At 36.6% G+C, this 18750-nt stretch overlaps 1 protein-coding gene across 1 annotated transcript in view; it reads left to right on the top strand.

Annotated features, from left to right (window-relative positions):
• Positions 1-18750, top strand: part of COL25A1 (collagen type XXV alpha 1 chain) — a 468658-nt gene that overhangs the window by 385446 nt on the left and 64462 nt on the right. The window contains exons 13-18 of the mRNA XM_036920918.2: positions 90-143; positions 2117-2143; positions 4512-4556; positions 11064-11096; positions 11518-11553; positions 16291-16335. Of these exons, the coding sequence (XP_036776813.1) occupies positions 90-143; positions 2117-2143; positions 4512-4556; positions 11064-11096; positions 11518-11553; positions 16291-16335 (240 nt within the window). The remainder of the gene's footprint in view (positions 1-89; positions 144-2116; positions 2144-4511; positions 4557-11063; positions 11097-11517; positions 11554-16290; positions 16336-18750) is intronic.

Genomic DNA, 18750 nt, shown 5'->3' with positions numbered 1-18750 from the left:
GAGTGCTATCAGATAGCTATATCTGCTAATGATATATGTAATGGTTTGATCTTATCTATTTTATTTAGTAGTATCTTCTTTATTTTGAGGGTGAGCTTGGGTTGCCTGGAGCAGGAGGACAGAACGGAATACCAGGACCAAAGGTTAGTAAAAATAAAACCAAGCAGTATCATGTAAGACATGAGTTTTCATGAAATGTTAAGCTAGTACAATTTTTGTTTACATTTCACTGGCTTATCCTGGATGGCATTTTTTTTTTTGTCGGTCATATAATATGCTACAGTATACAACTTTGTGACTGATGAATAAATTATGTTTGTGATTGATTTTTTGTTAGCATTAAAAATGCAGAAAAACAAATAGGATATGATTCTCTAAAAGTCTTTATTCTGGAATACTTACATAGCATGAGAAAGTCCATGTTTCAAAAATGACTGTTGTTATTTTGCCACATAATAAGCATATGAAAATGTCGGCCATGTCCATACTGCCTAAAATTTGCATGACATTTACAAGACTTACTAAAGATGATGTTTACAGTGCCACTGTGGCTTTTCCTCAGAATTTGGCCACCACCAACACTTATACCACATAACCAGTTAATAAAATGAAGAGAAGACTAAAGATGTGGCATGTTTAAAATTTTTAAGTGGATGTAGTCTGAATTACTAAATAGGGAAAAAATGTAACGAGGACCTTTTTGAGGGGGTCGGGGACTGCAAGTTTTCTTTGTTTTTGGAAGAACAAATGATTCTATTAAATATAAAAAGATTGGTGACGGTTTAGTTTAAACCACACAGGCACATAAATCTCAAATCCTTTGATGAGTGAACATCCCTTGAAGTACAAAACTAATGTCTAATCCCATCAGCTGTGCTGATGTGTATCCTTACACACAGATGCCTGTCAGCTGATTTTACAGATCACATTGCTATTGACAGGCGCCTAGGACAGACTTAAAATTTATAGACCTGTCCTGTGTCCTCCAGGAGAGGAAAGAAAATGTTCCTTCTGGGATACAGCCATTCTCTTGTCTTCTTCCCTCCCTTGCTCTGTGCTAAAAAGCCAAATGACAGGAGTTAATGCTTAATGCATGTTCTCAGTGCTATTCTTCTGTTGCCTAGCAACCATCAGGATGGATGTTCAGCAGAGAAAGGTGGCCAGAAATTCAGAAAGCCAAAGGGTCAGAGTTCCAACAAATGAATAGTCTTGCCTCCAAACTGGCTTCTACAGTGGGTTATAATTTTTAAAAAACACAATAATCACCTTAAACCATATTTTAAAGCAGCTTGACCTGATGCCAACCCAAGTACTTACTCATGCTTTGCATAAGGAGAATATTATCGTAGTATATATGAGTTACTTTAGAGCTCTCCCACTCCATTCCCCATCCCTTCCTGGGTAAAGTGAGAATGAGATTCTTTTCAGAGGACAGTTTTGCATTTCAGTCCTGATACTGTCCTGGTTATCATTTTAAGTAAAGACATTCTCCTAAACTCACTTTGATTCTGTCCCATGTTAGTGTCTTTCCTGAAAGTACCAGTGCCTCCTAAAATATACCTGATCTGGAACATGCTGGTGAGCAGCGGGCTAAAGAGAATTCATGACACCGTGGGAGGGTCCAAGTTCAGGACCAAGTTTATGGTCATGTCAGGGGGACACAGACTGGGGGGCTGCTCTGGGATCCTGGCTGCTGAAATAACCCAGGCCTCAGGGGCTGCTGTATATAAAAGACTTCATGGAAGCGCGTGTCAGCTCACCTTACTGATTCTGAGTTTTGGCAGAAAAAAAGTTGTAGACTCCAGAGCAGCTCAAGACAGTGAATTTTCACCACACTGTTTTCCTTAGTGCCCCAAAAGCTGGGTTTTAGATGGTAATTTTAAATATCTTTGTTTTGTCCTTTAAAAGCAAAAATTAATATTACATTTGATGTTGATATTCATGCCCAGTTCTCCAGAAAACTCATTTTACCATTTGTTTTCATGTAGTGGCTATGTATTGTCAAGATAGAAAGTATCGTGCATAATTTCCCTAATATGTTCAATCTGCCTTTGGTGTTCCTTAACTAGGTGTTTTATAATGTAATGTGTCACTCAATCTTTGTTCTTTTGCCCAGGGAGAACCTGGAGAACAAGGAGAAAAGGTGAGAATGATTCTGCCTGTGTGTCTTTTTTCCCCAAAGCGGTGCCAAACTGAACTGTATATAAGTATGGATGGCTAGATGCAGATACAGAACTAGAAATAGATGTAGATACAGAGAGATATAATAACAACTGGTTTTTTCAAACAATCAATTTGTGGAAGGAGAAAATAATGTATTTCCTATGTATGGACAGAGGTTTGGGGGAAAACACTGAAGAAAATAGAAGGACAAGGAGCACATTTAAACATTCTATGTCAGACTTGTAAATGGCTTTGAAAATCCCTCTGTCTACAATATTTCTGTTCTACTTACTTGCTAATGCAACCCCGAGTACTCCTCTGAGCATCCGCATCTCTCTCTACTGCTTCTTAGGTCAAGTTAAAGGTATACAGATGTTTACCTGCAACAAATATACTGAAAGTTGCCCCACAAAGAATTCCCATAAAAACCAAAGAGAAACAAAAGCAGGGTGCCCTGTGTGAACTTTCTCTTAGCTGTCCCTCTTCAGTACTTTGGGGCATGTCCTGAATATTTGTAGACTCTTGGTGCATATTGTGATGCTAATTTTCCTGCTTCTCATGCTATATACTTTACTAGTGTTTGTGAAATGTGATGTCTGGGTAGGAAATTAACAAGACCCTACATAATGCTCTTCAGAAGCGATCTGATCTATCTGACAAATCAGTATCACCACCTCTAATCCCCAAAGAAGTACATCGAAAGATCCAGCAAACTTCATGCATGTAACTGTGTTTTTCGGCACTATGAAACAAAAATTAGAAAGACATTTATTTAAGCAAAAGGACAGCAAAACAGAGGAGGCTTTACTCAGTCGAACCCTTCATTTCGTGACTGCTTTGAGCCAATTCTCCTAATAAGAAAGTTTGTTTTGTTTTTTAATAAAGGGATTTCCAAGCAGTTTCTTAAAGTATGCTAGTCAGCTGCCTATCAAAGTTTCCTCACAACATATTCTCAGTACGTTTGTTTGGCATCCAACCAGTTTGTTGTGATGAACTTGCAATTAATTTTCAGCCATCAGATGATTCTTTTGTGTAGAAACTGAGGGAAAAGGAGCAGTGCCAGCACTATTCCAGGGGTTCATCAGACAAAGCAAGTCCAGCTCACAGGGCTGGCTGTGGTGTGCCCACCGCCTTAGACAAATTCCTGAGCAGGTGAGCTTCATGCATATCTGAAACAGGAAAAGAAAACAGAGAAAAAGTGAAAGTTCCCCCTCACACACATTCCCCACCTCTCCCGGGGAAACCGTTATCAATAGTTTCTCTCTTATTTTAAGGAAATTTTTAAATAATAGACAATGACCTCTTATGAAGCTAATCAGAAGGGCCTTCCAGCTTACAGAATATATATGAACAGTAACTCGTTGTTGTTAATGGCTGTCATTAACAGCTTTTGATGTGGCAGCCAGTGTCCTAGTTGCTTTATGCACAGTATATTGTTTATTTCTAGTAATCCCATAAAGTATTCTTGCCCTTATATTACACAGGAGACCTGTGATGCGCAGAGCATTTCATTTGCCCGGTAGGCACCGGAGCTGGGCTCTCCATCTCTCTCTGGCTCTGAGGTCCTTATGTTTCTGCTGTAATGTGCCATAAAACTCAAATTAACAAATTCAGAATCCAAAGAGGCAAAGTATGGATAATAAATGAATGCTTTTTTTCTTAATAAACTGCTTTGTGGGTAGAAAGGAGACGTCCATGACATAATAGGCATAGAAAATCTCAAAAATAACCACAGAAGCATCAACTCCCCAATTTATTTCACTGCAATTTTTTTAAAGAGTTTTCTAATAAAATACAAAGCATTCATTTCACAAATGCAGAACAGACAGGTGCAGATAAATCAATATTCGGCCCACAGATTGTGAGGATCATGTCATGCACTTGGAGGCTCTAGAGATTTGAGATGGAAGTGAGGACAGAGTAGGACTTACACGGACGGAAGGGAAAGGAGTCAGGCAGCAGGAAGGGGCCGGGAAGGGCCCGAGGCGGGAAGACCCAAGGTGTGACGAGGAAACGGTCAGGAAAGAGTGTCTGTCACACTGGAGTGTTGAGCTGAGGAGAAAAGAGTTAAGAAGGCTTCAAGTGCGAGAACAAGCTATCAGAAGGCAGAGAAATTTCTGTTAATATCATGGAGTAGTTTCAAACTCTCAGCCATGTTCATTGTAATAAACTTTATCTGGACTAGTTGATATCAGGCAGCTGCCCAAGTAAAAGTGCATTGGCTCCGTAGAACATGTATGGCAGATGTCAATGCATATAGTGCTTATGAAAGAATACAAAATAATGAATGATACCCTTTGAGTAATGTCGCCAGTGTATTTTACATGTGTTGCTTTTCCCCTCTTTAGGGAGATGCTGGAGAGGATGGCCCCAAAGGTGACACAGGCGAAAAGGTACAGTATCGTGAAATATGAAAGAGGATATGTGGGGGCAAGAATATTATTCCATATATATGAAACTGGGAGATTTTGAGAGAGGTTAAGTGAGTGGTTGGTGGTAGCTTCGTATGATAAGATCAGAGATAATCATACAAGTTTAGGAAAAATTTAAATCGTCAGTTTATAAAAGGTGATTATTCTATAAGATCCCAGCTACAATTTAAGTATTTTAAAAATAAAATGGTATGTCACAAATTCTAGAAAAGATGTAGCTAGATTTCCAGTAATATGGCTTTCAATGAATACAAACATTTATTCATGGATAAATGGAACAGTCCCTTTATATGCAGAGATAAAAAAAATAGAGTTCTTAAAGTGTTTCCATTTGTCCCAATTTTAGGACAGAACATGTCAGAGAACTGGGGTGAGATTTAAAACTTTGAAAGGAAATGTCACTTGATTACAGCTTCTCACGCAGTCTTGAAATTTGCCTCAACTTGAAAGCACCTAAATCAGGATTTTGTCAGCCTTTGTATTGTCATTTTTCTCATCTTATAAACCATTACTAGCTTTTATATTACAGTGGTCTTGTAGATCATCTTCCACCAGCTCTTTTTTTCCCTAGTCTATCATTATAGCTTTTGTTTAGATTCATACTTTACAGACATCTCTGACATAAGAAGGATATTTTACTTCCCTTGTGCTGTGTATGTTAAGAATTAAAAGATCTTTTAAGAGACCAAAATAGAATAGGCAGTCAGATTTTAATTTAAATCAAGCTAAGTAATTGAGTGCTGAAAAAAAGAAATGTTCATTTAGGCTGAAAATTATTACAGTACAGATGGATAATGGTTAGTCATAAAAACATACCATGAAATAAAGAGAAATCTATTTTTCCCATCCTTATAAATATTAATATTAATATGGCATAGGTGGTAGGAATGAATGAATGTCACTATGTAGCAATTGTGTTTGCATTCAAGGAGCAGTCGGGGGCCTAGGGTGGGCTTTCAGTTTCTTGGCAGCAGTGTGTCCCGCCCCAGCCTCAGTGCTGCCGACACAGTGGGCCAGGTCATTCCCTGCTGTGGAGGCTGTCAGAGGGTCAGCACCGTTCTGGACCTCTGCCCACGTGGAACCAGGAGCACCCTTAAGTTGTGAAAGCCTGACCTGTCTCTCGACACTGCCAACTGCTTTTGGTCTCAGTGTTTGTTCCTGGGGGCGGGGTGGGGTAGGGCAAAACTCAGGATTTTTGTTGTTCTCACCCCTAGTTGAGAACCACTGCTGTAGACCCATTTTATTTGCCTGTCAAATTTAATTATCATGCCGCCATCAAATATGGCATGACAATGTTTAGCGCTAATGAGACCAACGACATACTTCAGTGACTCTCCAAGTCAAAATTGCAAACCCCAGATATATATATATAAATAGGGGCGTTATATTTACCTTTCTTGTTTTTGCTTAAAAGCAGAGGTCAGCAAACTTCTTGTGTAAAGGGCCAGAAAATAAATACTTTAGGTGTTGCAGGCCACGTGGTCTCTGTCACAACTACTCAACTCTGTCATTGTAGCATGACAGCAACCAGAGACAGTATGTACACAAATGAGGGTGGCTGTGTCCCAATAAAACTTTATTTCTGGATGCTAAAATTTTAATTTCATGTAAATTTCATGTGTCATGAAGTGTGATTGTCCTTTTGATGTTTTTAACCATGTAAAATCATAGAAACGATTCTTAACTCATGGGCAAGACGAAAACAGGCGGCTGGCTGGATTTGGCCAGTGGTTCACAGGTGCCAACCTCTGCTTAAAGAAAGGAAATCTTCTAAACAGGCAGCAGTTTCTTCAAGGGAAAAAATAATGTATGCTAAGTCTGAACTATACCTATGTGAATTTCTGTAGAGAATTTACTCTTTAAAAGATGTACTTTTAAAGCTTCATTTTTGAGAGTTAGGCCAATAATTGTTTCTTTGAGCACACATTTTTAAAATTTAGTTTTCCAATAGTACGACAATTTTTTTTCTTTGAAAGTCCAAGTTCATCTCAAAGGAATACTGTTCTTACTTTTTACGTTAATGCAAATCATTTACCATACTGACTCACACACACTAAACTCTTAATAAATGTTAGCTTTCTTACCACATGGATATTGAAATCAACTACATCGGTCATTCTTCTTTTTTATCAAAAAATTTTGTAAGTCATCTGAAATAAAGTACAAAAAATGCTTCATTTAAAACAAGTTATTTCTATAAACTTTCAGTGGGTCTAAACAGGGAATTGTAAATAGGAATCAGTAAGGTCGAATATGTAATCTGACCTGACCTGTAGCATTCATCCCTGAGAATGCTGTAATTAGAATATAATTTTTGTGTCTTTTTTTAAACATTTCCTGCTTCTGTCATATAATTTGTTTCCAGCATGTTGGAAACACTCCTTTCATGGCCTTTGGGTTTAGTGTGTGAAATTCATTCATCATTTACCAAGTTGGAGATGTAAAATCAAAAAAAGCTTCTTTTCTGCCATTGATGTAGTAAATTATGTCATTGACTGATTCATGTTAATAGGATTTTTTTCCTTTTGCTCCAACTCAGTGTCTTTGGATGGTAAAGCAATCTAAGCCTTTCCAGACTGGTCATCTGGAAATGCTGTGGAGCTAAGGAAACCGTTCGGCTGGTTTTCTCTGTGGCCAGCAGCTTTGGCACCCTCTAGGTTTAAGAGTGACCTGCCACAGATTTCAATCATGTGACAAGTTACTGTGGACAAATTATGTTCTGCTTTTTGAAGTGTTAATCCCACCAACAAATGTAGAAATGGATTCTTATCTCTTTCCTTCCATTGAAAGTAGATGTGTGTGCAGCACACTGAAAGGTTAGATCATGCCACTTGATCATTCATACTTTTCCATGGATTCAGAAGCCCCACCTTCAATTTCTTGGGATTACCTTCCTGGGCCTTCACTTTCTGTGCTCCTGCAGTCTCCATTCCCGTCAATACATTGCCTTCTTAGCTTATGCCTGTAAAACATCTTTGATTTGCATCTTCTAAGCCTTTCCAGAAGCCATATCCCAAGTTGGAGCCACCAGTTGAATTATCTTCTTTTCTTAAAGTCACACATGAAGGCCTTTCCCAATGGGCGCTCCCATCCTGGTCAATGCAGGGCCCTCTCTGACTTACACACGATTCCCTGAGCTTAGAAGTCTCTTGCTCTCTGTACACCTCCACCGCCACCTTCTAATCCTATTCTTAAATTCACTGAAACCTTAATGTATAGTCATTTCCCTGGGACAGCCTTTCAGTCTCCTCTGAATTGGTTAGGTTACCTACTACGTGCCTCAGCAGTCTTTAAAATCCCTTTCATAATCTTTCTCATATTTATCATAACTCCTTGTTTAATTCGACATCCAGCTCACTGCTAAAGAAAAAACAAACAAACAAAAAACAATATGGTGCCAAACTGTTCAATTCCCAGCACTGATCCAAGTTCCTGGCCCAGAGTTGGAAGATAATAAATATTTATTGAATGAACGTTTTAAAAAAAATTTTTTTTACTTTCAACTGTTTCTCATTTTCATTGAATGGTAGAACTTTTTCCTATACCATGCATTTGCTTATGGTGCCTTCTGTGTTTATAGAGTGACACAGAATTTCCCAAAATGAAGATCTCTTCCTACCCCAGACTTTTTTTAAATGGCAAAAAATAAAAAAGAGTATTTCCATGCTTTTCATCAGTATTTGTATATTTTAAGATATTAGTAAATGTTTCATGAGCACAGGACAAGAGCAGGGATTGTAACTGAATTGTTCGCTGTGGTCTCCCCAGCTCCTGGCATCTCTGTATCCAGAATGTGGCTGCCACATACTTGGTGCTTAGTTAATATTTATTGAATGAATTAATGAATGATAGAAACATCAACCACATTCATTTTATTTATCCACATAGACTTTATTAATACAGAAATATAATTATATACCAAGTGTTGTATTTCCAAATAATCACAATAAAAAACAGAAACTCTTTATGCTTGAATGATCAATAGTGAAGTCAAATTCATTTATCTCAAGTATCTTCTCCAAGTATTTTCCCATTTATGACTTACCCTGTGGAAATTTTTATTTCCAAACCAACTGACTTATGAAGCTAAGAGTATACTTAAGACATTGCTGAGGGGTTTTTTTCCCTACTTTAATCCTATATTCATTTTCACTTTTAAAGGAATGAAGATTATAAATAATGAATGTTTTATTTCCACTATGTGCAGCATTATCCTTTAAAATGTTTAACTTATGAATGGCTTTCAGCAATTGCCTTGCCACTTAAAAGTTATAAAAATTCCTTGAGATTTCACAGTTCTAAGTTTTTAAAAAGAGACTTAAAATATCATTCATAATTGCCCATCAAATAAAACTGCTCTGATTTCCATAAATAAACCATACTTTCAGATAACTGTCCTTTTCATTCCAACCACTTTCTGTGAGAATAAAACTTTGTCCTTATTCACATGAGTGGATCATCTAGCCACTTTCCATTAAAACCCTGAAAAAATAGTTTTTAAACTACAATTAATACAAGCAAGTTCCTTTTATTTACAACTTACTATAACCTTTGTGCCCTGTTGTCAAAATGAAATAAACCAATAATTCTTTTCTTATTCCAGTAAAAAGAACATGGCAATAGAATTTCAGGAATCCAAATTCATTGAACTCTAGTTGCTTCTTTATCTTCATCTGTTAAATGAAGTAGTAATTGCCCTGCCTCATCAGGTTTTGTGAGGTGCAAATGAGATGAACAAAAAAACTTAGCAAAGTCAAAACTGATTTTATAAATACAAAGGTCTTATTATGCAGAATGTCACAAACCTGATTCATTGGTGTTGATGGCTTTCAGACTTGATTTGGTAGAAATAGAAATGCGTGCTGTTTTAGTGGCCACATTTATTTCACTTCCCATTTGGAACTCAATTGAATGTTAATAATTAGAATGAGAAATTAGTATTACTCTACAATAAGATGGAATAGCAGTCCTCTTTTTTATGTTTTGTCATGTTTTAATTTTTCTTTGGGTAATAGCAATTACAGATGTCAAACTATATATATATATTTTTTCTCAATAAACAAATTTATTATTTCCTTCTCCTTCCTAAGCTATTTTTCCTTTCTAAAGGTTTTTTCATTTTGACTGCTGACGTGCTGAACACATTTGCTTAAGATTTGTGCATTCATTCACTGTATGTTTATCAAGCACGTATTAGGCAGTAGGCACTGGATAAAAGTAGACATAGATTCTGCCTGCATTGAGCTCTGTGCATAGTGGAGGGACAGATGGTGAATAGGTAGAAAACAAATCACAAAGCGAGCTATACAGGTCATGGACAGAGCTCACTGATGCACAATGAGACATGTAGTTGAAAGGGCAAGTGACTAGGTTGGTTGCTGAAGTGTACTTTGAGGCAAAGCCACTTCAGTGGAGACCTCAAGAAAGTGGAGGTGCCAACCATGGGAAACAGGAGGAGGAACTGAAGGAGGGGACAACTCTTCTATGCACAGACACCTTAGGCTTTATGTCTGTCTCTGAAAGAGATGGATGAGCAGCTTCCTAAATCTAGAACAAGAAAATAGACCCCAGGAGCTCCTTGAGCACTTGCACAGATAAGACAGCTGAGGAAATCCCCGTATGTGCCTTCCTCCTGTGGCTGCTTCTGCCTTCTTGACAGTCTCAGATGACTACATTTTCTCACTTTCTTTGCTTTGTAGCATGTTCGTGGGACAGAGGACTAGAGGGAGCTTGAAAAGTCTCAGCTCTTGGCTGGCCTCATTTTGGAAATAAGCAACAACCTTAGCTATCCTTCCTGTTCTTTGCCACTAGTCCCTGGCTGCTTATTTTATAATATGTGCCTCAGGAATGTAGTCTCCCTTTATGAAATCGGGTGGAATACAGTGCCTTTTAGAAAACTCAAGACTTCTCTCACATTTGCTGTGTGTCCCTGTCACCTACAAGTCATCCATCATCTATCATTTTCCAGAGACTGCGTTGCAATGAAATAAATGTACAGCTAGAAAAAATGTGCCGGTTACAGTGCTGTGTGGCTTTTTCCAACTCCACATTAACCCTTTGACTTCATCTGTTGAACTCTGACTTCCCAAAGACCAAAAGGGTCAGGGAACTTCTAGTAAATGATAACCAGTGACATTAATAAAGTCCAGAAATAGAGAAAACCAAATTCTAGATCCAAAAATTATAATTTATTGCTTTAGAATACAGTGTTAGCACTGAATCAAGGAGAGATACATATTAATACATTTATTCCAAGGAATATAGATGTTATGTATTTTGCATTCAAAATAAATCCATGTTTTTTATATTGTTTATCTTGGAAATGTTGACATGTTGGTAAGTTCTTAGGCAGCCTAGTTAGGCCTCTTAATTATGGGGTTCCCTTGAGTGCCCATATTGGTAAATATGTGCTAGTATGTTTTCTGTTCCCATAAACTGTGGAGTAATTGCTCATGGGTTTCATTGTAGGGTGACCCTGGATCGTCTGCTGCAGGAATTAAGGTAAATAGCCTTACAAGGCTTTGAACCCAAGCAGTTGCAGTTTTGATTTTGATATGCCTCTGCTTCCTTTTCCCTTTTACCAACTTTGAGGGTTGTAACCATTTGTATTCTCCTGCAGCTTTTGGCTTCCAAACACAACAGGATGTATCTGCTGGAAATCTGATAAAGGTTTAAATAAGAGGGCTTGCCTTCTCTTCCCTTTATGATTTGTTTTTATGGAAATGTAGATTTGTGTATGAGCTATAGGTATATTCACAGCAAAAAATTAGGCTGTGTCTACTGACATGTAGAATAAGAGAATGCAATGAAGGAAATGCACATTGAGGAGTCTGGGCCATCTCCAAGAAAGTGTCCAGAGGCCTAATGGTTTTGGAAAACTCTTATAAGACTGTCCTTTTCATCTTTGGCTCTTTTCATCCAGGGAGAACCTGGAGAATCTGGCCGTCCAGGGCAGAAGGTAACATTTCCATTCTGTGTATTCTTTGTACTATCTCATTTTCACCATTTTATTTCTACTATCCAGTGTAACAGAAGAACGGTTATTGAAAAAATGAGGCCATTTTCATGTTTGCATGCAGAGTGATCTTGATTATTTCACCTTTTGAAAGGGTTGAAGTTGACTGTAGTAAAATGTGGAAGCACACTCTATACATGCAAAAGGATGCTTTATGAACTTGAGTCTGTGTATGCTGAACCGTGTGAGACTAACAAAGGTCATTTGGGTTGGAATGCCAACAGCTTACCGTGCATGTTTAAAGACATTCTGCATGTTTCTGTCTTTCCTGAGAAGAAATGAGTATTTGCTAAACTATCTCAATGGGGACTGATGGACAGTTCTTTTAAAATTGTATTCTTTTTCCTTTCATTTCAAATATCTCCCTGGTGATAATTTTTTATGTGAATCATATCTACCTGTGAATGTTATGTTATACAAAATAGATTTTTGTTAATAAACTATATTTTAATTGAAGACATCAGCCAGTACACTTTAACCAACCTACAGATGCATACATTAATTTTATCAGTTGTGCTTCACTTCAGTGATAAATTGAAGGACATGCAATGAGTATCTTTAGATTCATATTCTCATTTGAGTCTGAGGCAGGAAACAACTGTTAGCAGTTTATTGTCAGAGCGTGTGGATATCAGTGCCCCATGCAGTCAGATTTTAGGTAACAGATATATTGTAGCTGACAAGTAAACATGAATTCCACATTAAGCTTAATCTTTTAAGATTCTTACTCTGCCTTTGTCTAGCAATAGCTGATGTTGTAGAAAAAATATGAATAGAAGCATATAATGTACCTTACTAATGGAAAGGAAAAGAGAATAAATCCCATTGTAGTAGTTTGGAACCTTCAGACATGATAACATAATGTTCCCACGTTCTTTAAGTCATTGAAAGGATCATAGCTTTGTTTGCAACACTTAGGATTAAAGTAATTTTTGAACAGGTCTTTCATGTTCTTTTAATGTTTCTCTACGTTAAAAATAGATTTTTCTCTTGAAACTAAGAATCTAATGGTAATGATTCATCAGGCCCCATTTCAGGTAAAACTGAGACTTTTACAAAGAGCCCAGCAGAACTCTCCAAGTTTTGTTGCTCAATTCCTAAGATTTCCTACTGATGCTCCATGTAAAACATTTGAAATTAGTGGGATCTTCTAAGAGCCATGGTCTGCTTTGGTTTGAAAAAGCAGCTAATCGTCTCAGATCATCTAACAGTAGCTCCCATAGTCTTTAAAACTTAAAGGCTAAGTTTAAACTGTTCTCTGAATCTGTGATATGCTAAAAGAAATGTCTGCAAAGACTGGTAGGTCCTTTTAAAAAAATATAATGAAACAAATTTCTATGGGCTTGTACAGGTTCCTCAGTTTTCTGAGTGGAAGGTCCTAATTGATTTTCAGTTGCTTAATAAAACATTGCCTTATCATGATTATATTGAAATACAGTTTAGATTCATTTCTGGGAGTTTATAGATTTATGTATGGATGGAAACGTTAGATTTCCTTGGCATTTCATTAAAAACCTGTTTTAAATTATATTGAGAGAATGGATAGATTCATTAAAAGCTTATAATCTATCTGAATAAATATGTGCCCTAAAATAAACAGCATCTTTTTCATTAATTTTGGGCCAGATTCTGCCCTTTGATGCAACCTCACTTTCCCACAGTATTTATGACTTCCTTGGTCTAATATCTGAATTTGACAATACTTACCCCAAGACTGATTTAAAAGTAGACTATTTCCACACTTGCTGCTTACTTAGATTAGAAATGATAAACAGAACTGGGTACAGAATCAATTCAAGAGATTTCCGTGGCATTTTCCTCACCATTGCAGAATTGTGTTGTAGATTCACTGGCACTTAAGCTACTGTGTTAGGGATGTTCCCAAAAAAGCAGAGGATATCATGACAGAATGAAAACCCATTGATTAGCTTTCCACTGTCTGGTATTTTCCAATATGAAAGTTTATTAGAGTAAAATTCATAATGTAGGGGTGTTTTTAGTATAGTTTTTTTAATTTTTATGCTCAACAGTGAAGTGTGTGATTGATACGTGAGTTAGAATGTATATATATGTTTGTAAAGTGAGTGTGCAGATTTATAAAATAGGTATTGTGTTTCATCACATAATTCTTTCCTACCTTCTCCACATCTTTTCAAAATATGGTTTTTATTTTTAAAGGGGTAAAAAAAAATACTTGATCCTCCACTGGAAGGGACCCTGACAGTTGAACTTTATTTAGATGTAGACGACACTGTAACAAGGGTGTGGGGTGAAAGCACAGTCCCAACTTGGACAGCAGACAAGGGTCTCATGTAATGGACAGTAAAGCATGAAAGGGAAAGAAAAAAGAAAAGTATAATGTATATGTCCAAAGTTTAATCTACTTTGGCAAGTTTTCTTCAAATGGAAAAACAAAATAATTCTTAATTATGACCCAGATCTTTGGACTATGCATGCTCAAGAACTCAACTCAGAGAAGCTCCTGGGCCAAGTAATAGGCAAGACTAGAGGAGGTAGTAGCTGAAAAACTCTCTTAATTGGAAGATAAGCCTTCATGGTAAAAGACAGGAAATTTATATAGGTGGAAAGTCTTCCTAAAAATGTTATAGATGTTCCACAAAGGGTAACATTAAATATTGCATAATCTTTCATTATGTTGACGACTACATTAAATAAACATAAATTTGGAAAGGCCAAATTTATAAAAATCCAAGACTATGAAGTACGAATTCCTGAAACATTTGTTCATTAAAAAGTACATTTACAGGCTAATATACCTACATACATACATATTGATATAGGGAACAGCTCAATGCTCAAAGTCTCTGTAAGTATTCAATCTACATTATAAAATGTTCTGCAATATCATCTTCATCTTTCTCAAAGCTAGAAAACATGGGTGTGTGTCTATGTGTGCATGTATAAATAAATATCTTCTTTTTAAAATAATCATATGAGCCTTTTAATTTGGTTGGAAGAGATGGGTGTGGTGAAAAATCCTGCAGGGGAAGAGCATTATGGCTTATGTATTTCCACATGTTTCAAATAGGATGTCCTGAGTTTGGGAGGACTTTTCTAAAATAATACAAAATTTATCACCAGTATGTTCACTTTTTTAATTGTATATTCTACTGCAATTTACTGTGTATTCAAGGGCCTTGCACTGAGAAAACCTGAGAATTTTCAGTAAAATATGGATGTTAGCCCTATTTACTGGATCTTCGTAAATTTATTGATTGAAGAGAAAAAGGGAAAGGAAAAAATCAAATTTATAATATTGTGTAAAGTTTAATCTTCTTGGACAAGTATTCTGTGAATGGACTATCAAAGCCTTCATAGTCATCCTTTCTTCTCTGGTTTAATCTCATCTTTGTCTCACTGTTCACAGTGGAAACTTTCACGTATATAATTTCATCCAGAACAGGTTTTCTTTTGCATTCCTGAAGTACTTTTGACCTAAGCCATTTTCCGTTCTACGGCTAACCATACTGCTTAGTAAACAGTCTCTGAAGTCATTTTGTGATAATATCAGAGCACATTTTGGCTCTTCATAACTTGAAAGTAGTAACATTAAAGATGAAATGGCTGGTTTTTCTTAGTAGCTTTTCCTAGGAATAAGGATTGTTGAAGCATTTAGATTCAAAGAAGTGCCTCTGTCTGCCACTTTTACTGGTAGTTAATGCTCTCTTTCAGTTATCATCCCACTGACTGCCCATTTTAAAACAGCATGCCCCTTTTACCTTTGAATGTTATTTCCACAAATAATAGTCACCTCAGTCCAATACAGAAAGGACTGTCATTTTCTCTGACAATCCCTTTATGCTTCTTTAGTAGGATTCAGGAGATTTTCTAAGCAATATGACCTCTTGACATTATACTTTGTACTTCAAATAATGTAGACAATTCTGTGAAAATGAGATTTAGCTTGACTCCAGTGTGCTCACCCAAAATGTACCACTTAATCTCAAACCTGTATTCAGGAACAGCTGCATGGTACCATTAGCCCTAAAGTGCTAAGCAAGGTTACCCAGACTCAACAATTGTCAGAAATACGGGCTGGAATTAAATATAATCTTAACCATGCATTTATCTTCTCATCATTCAGGAATGGAAAAGAAATATTACTATACTTTTAAGGGAGCAAGACTTTTAATGTATATCATCTTGATGTGACCATCTGTTCACACAGCCAACTCTTGATTATCTGAGGTGAGAGAGCACTGGAATAGGATGCGTTATTGAAATGCATGCATGATCCACATTTCAGCAAAATGCTTCAGCCTCCCCAGCAAATCATTTATGAGGAAGTAATAAAATATAGGAGTTCCTTCTCCTTTGATTCCTCTTTCTCATCTTCTGGTAGAGATACCAATGAGCAGAGAACTGGGAGGAAGAAGGAAAATCCTGAAAAATCTGCAAAATGATCAAGCAATCCCTGAATCAAGAGTTGACTGGACTGTACAATCTCACCAAACTTGAAATCAGACTATATATATATGTGTATATATATATATATATATATATATATATATACACACACACACACACACACACACACACACACACACACACACACACATATGCAACAAGTACTCCACTGGGAACATTTGCCATGTTTTTCTCCAGATACTGTGACTGTGTGACTACTGCTCTATAATGCCATGTGATTTTCCTGTGTAGGGTGAACCAGGGCTTCCTGGGCTTCCTGGACTTCCGGGGATAAAGGTAAATACTGCTCTGACAGTTTCAGTTTCATAGAACTGTAATTGTGAGGGTCACAAAAAGTGGAGGAAAATAGGGAAAAAATGAAAACTAAAAATGTAGTGCAATTCTTTAAATACTCTCCAGTCATCTCAACCAATTAAAAATTTTTAATTAAAAGTTAAGCACAGGCATTGCTAACATTTGCCATTGCTACCTGGACTGAATATTCTGCTGTTTAACCTCCTATACCCCTTAAATAAATACATGTGCCACTTGATTTGAAGTCACTGGAATTCTTCAAGTCTAGAATGTCTCCTTTGACATTTTAATTTTATTCTTAAGATCCTATCAGATTTTGACTAGAATTGGTCTTGGATCCCCATAAATCTAACATTCAGGCAGCTGTCTTTGTGGTTCATTCATTAAAATAACCCCTCTAAAACATTTTTTCTTCTACTTCCTGTCAGTAATTCTCACTACTAAGTATAAATCATGTTACTAAAATATTTTAACCCCATATACTCTTCCTATAAGTTTTCTATGTATCTTCTGAAATAATTACTTAAAGCTTAGTTTGAAAAAATTGTTTGAAATTTTTCATGTGGCGCCTGACTGGACTTACAGTTCTACTGCCTTAGCTGCAGTTACTCCTTTAAAATCAGCTTATTTTAAGGTTTTGTTTTGTTTGGCTTTTAATTCTAGAAGTGTTTGATGGAGTAACATAATGCAGGTAGATTTCCTCTTACATTGTTCTGACAGAGTTTGAAATCAATCTGTGGTGTGCATTAGACCTTTCTAAAATTAAAATTCCTAGTTTCAGTATGAGGGTTGTGTATACTGTTTAATGGAGTATGTTACATGAAATCATAGGATCTTGGAATAAACATGTTTGATTGAGTTCCTAGAAATCATATGGTATCATATGTAATATTTTATGGGTATATTTGGTGTAATGAAACCAGGAAAATGTGAAATATATACATATGGAAATGAAAGACATGAAAGCTGTGTCTTCCAGGTTGGCACTCAGAAATTTTGGTTCTGTTTTTTGTTTGATGTTTCTAGATTAGCATCATAGACACTTAGATAAGTCCTTTTGGTATATTTTTAGTCTTTGGCTTCTTCAGTGAAAAAGTACACTCTCTGACAGCAGTTTACTAAATAGTCAAAGTCATTCCCTTATCATTGTCTATTTAGCAAAAATAACTTAATAAAATTAATATGTGACTTCATAGTGCAGAGTTAATTTATGGCAGTTCCTTAGTAATTCCCACACATTAAAAAAAGAGCATTTTACAAATGATTGGAGGATCATAGATTTTTACAACAAGTTTAAGAAAATTATATTCAACATTAGTGTAGAAGAACCTGGTAGCATTATAAATAAGGGGGGAAGCATTTGAAAGGAGGCAGTTTGGAGGTGCTGGGGCAGGGTTTTCTGCAGCTGTGTGTGTAGGTTAGCAGGGCTGACCGCTCCTGCTGGCTCGCGGGCAGGGCCCTTGGTGCTGTGTTAAAATCCAGTTTTCCCTTCTCCTGAGCGTTAGGCACTTTCTTGGTGAGAAAACGTACTGAAGAGTAAAGGTTTGGGAGTTTTTCCCCTCCAAAACAAAAAAGCCAAAAGCAAATTTCAGTTACTGCTATTTGTTGTCATTATCTTTTATTTATTTTATGTCACCCATGAAAAATATCCCATAGCATTTCCCCAGCCATATGTGAACTACTCTGAATGTTTTGAACTTTTTGAAGTTAGAAAGATGGTGGTGATTTGCCACCTCCAGTGAATGCTTTTATTCCTCGGCTGTAGGAAATTGCCAGATGTATTTTGTCACGATCGTACAGGTGATATTTTCCTTTGTTTTTCTAACCTTGACTAGTGACTATAGTGACAATAAGCAATCAATTGGCAAAAGCCTTTTCATATTCACTAGAGATACTTTTCTATGTGATTTCAAGTACTGTTAAGTAACTATCCAGTATTTGATTTAAATCACAGATTCTGGTTTTGGTGTAATTATCTTTGTCTTCTTGTTCTCTTTCAAGTAGTGAGCAATATTCTTTCCATATAATGTGGTAGGTGCTCAGTCTAATTAAATAATTTTTTAAAGGAGGCAATTTAAGAAATTGTCATTAGTAGTCAGTGGATATTTATAAATGTGTTAAAACTTTATAATTTTATGATATGGCTTCACTAGCCTGGGATGTCCTTTATTCCTTTATATACCTCACTTTTATTAGGTTGCTAACCACAGGACAGTTGCCCATAATTTTATAGTTTGAACGAGTAACAATATTTAGAGAGGAAACCACCATGTACGGATTTAGAATATGTGGTAGCAAGGACATTACTCATAAGCTTCCTAGACTTGTGTGTTTGTTTATGCTTTGGAAATACTTCCTGCTGCTATTCACCTCCTTCTTATCTGCTGGTACTCCAGA

Source organism: Manis pentadactyla, chromosome 5, assembly GCF_030020395.1.
Source record: "Manis pentadactyla isolate mManPen7 chromosome 5, mManPen7.hap1, whole genome shotgun sequence".
In the NCBI taxonomy this organism is placed as follows: Eukaryota; Metazoa; Chordata; class Mammalia; order Pholidota; family Manidae; genus Manis; species Manis pentadactyla.
The sequence above is the reverse complement of the archived record's forward strand: the minus strand, read 5'-3'. Positions and strand labels throughout refer to the sequence as shown.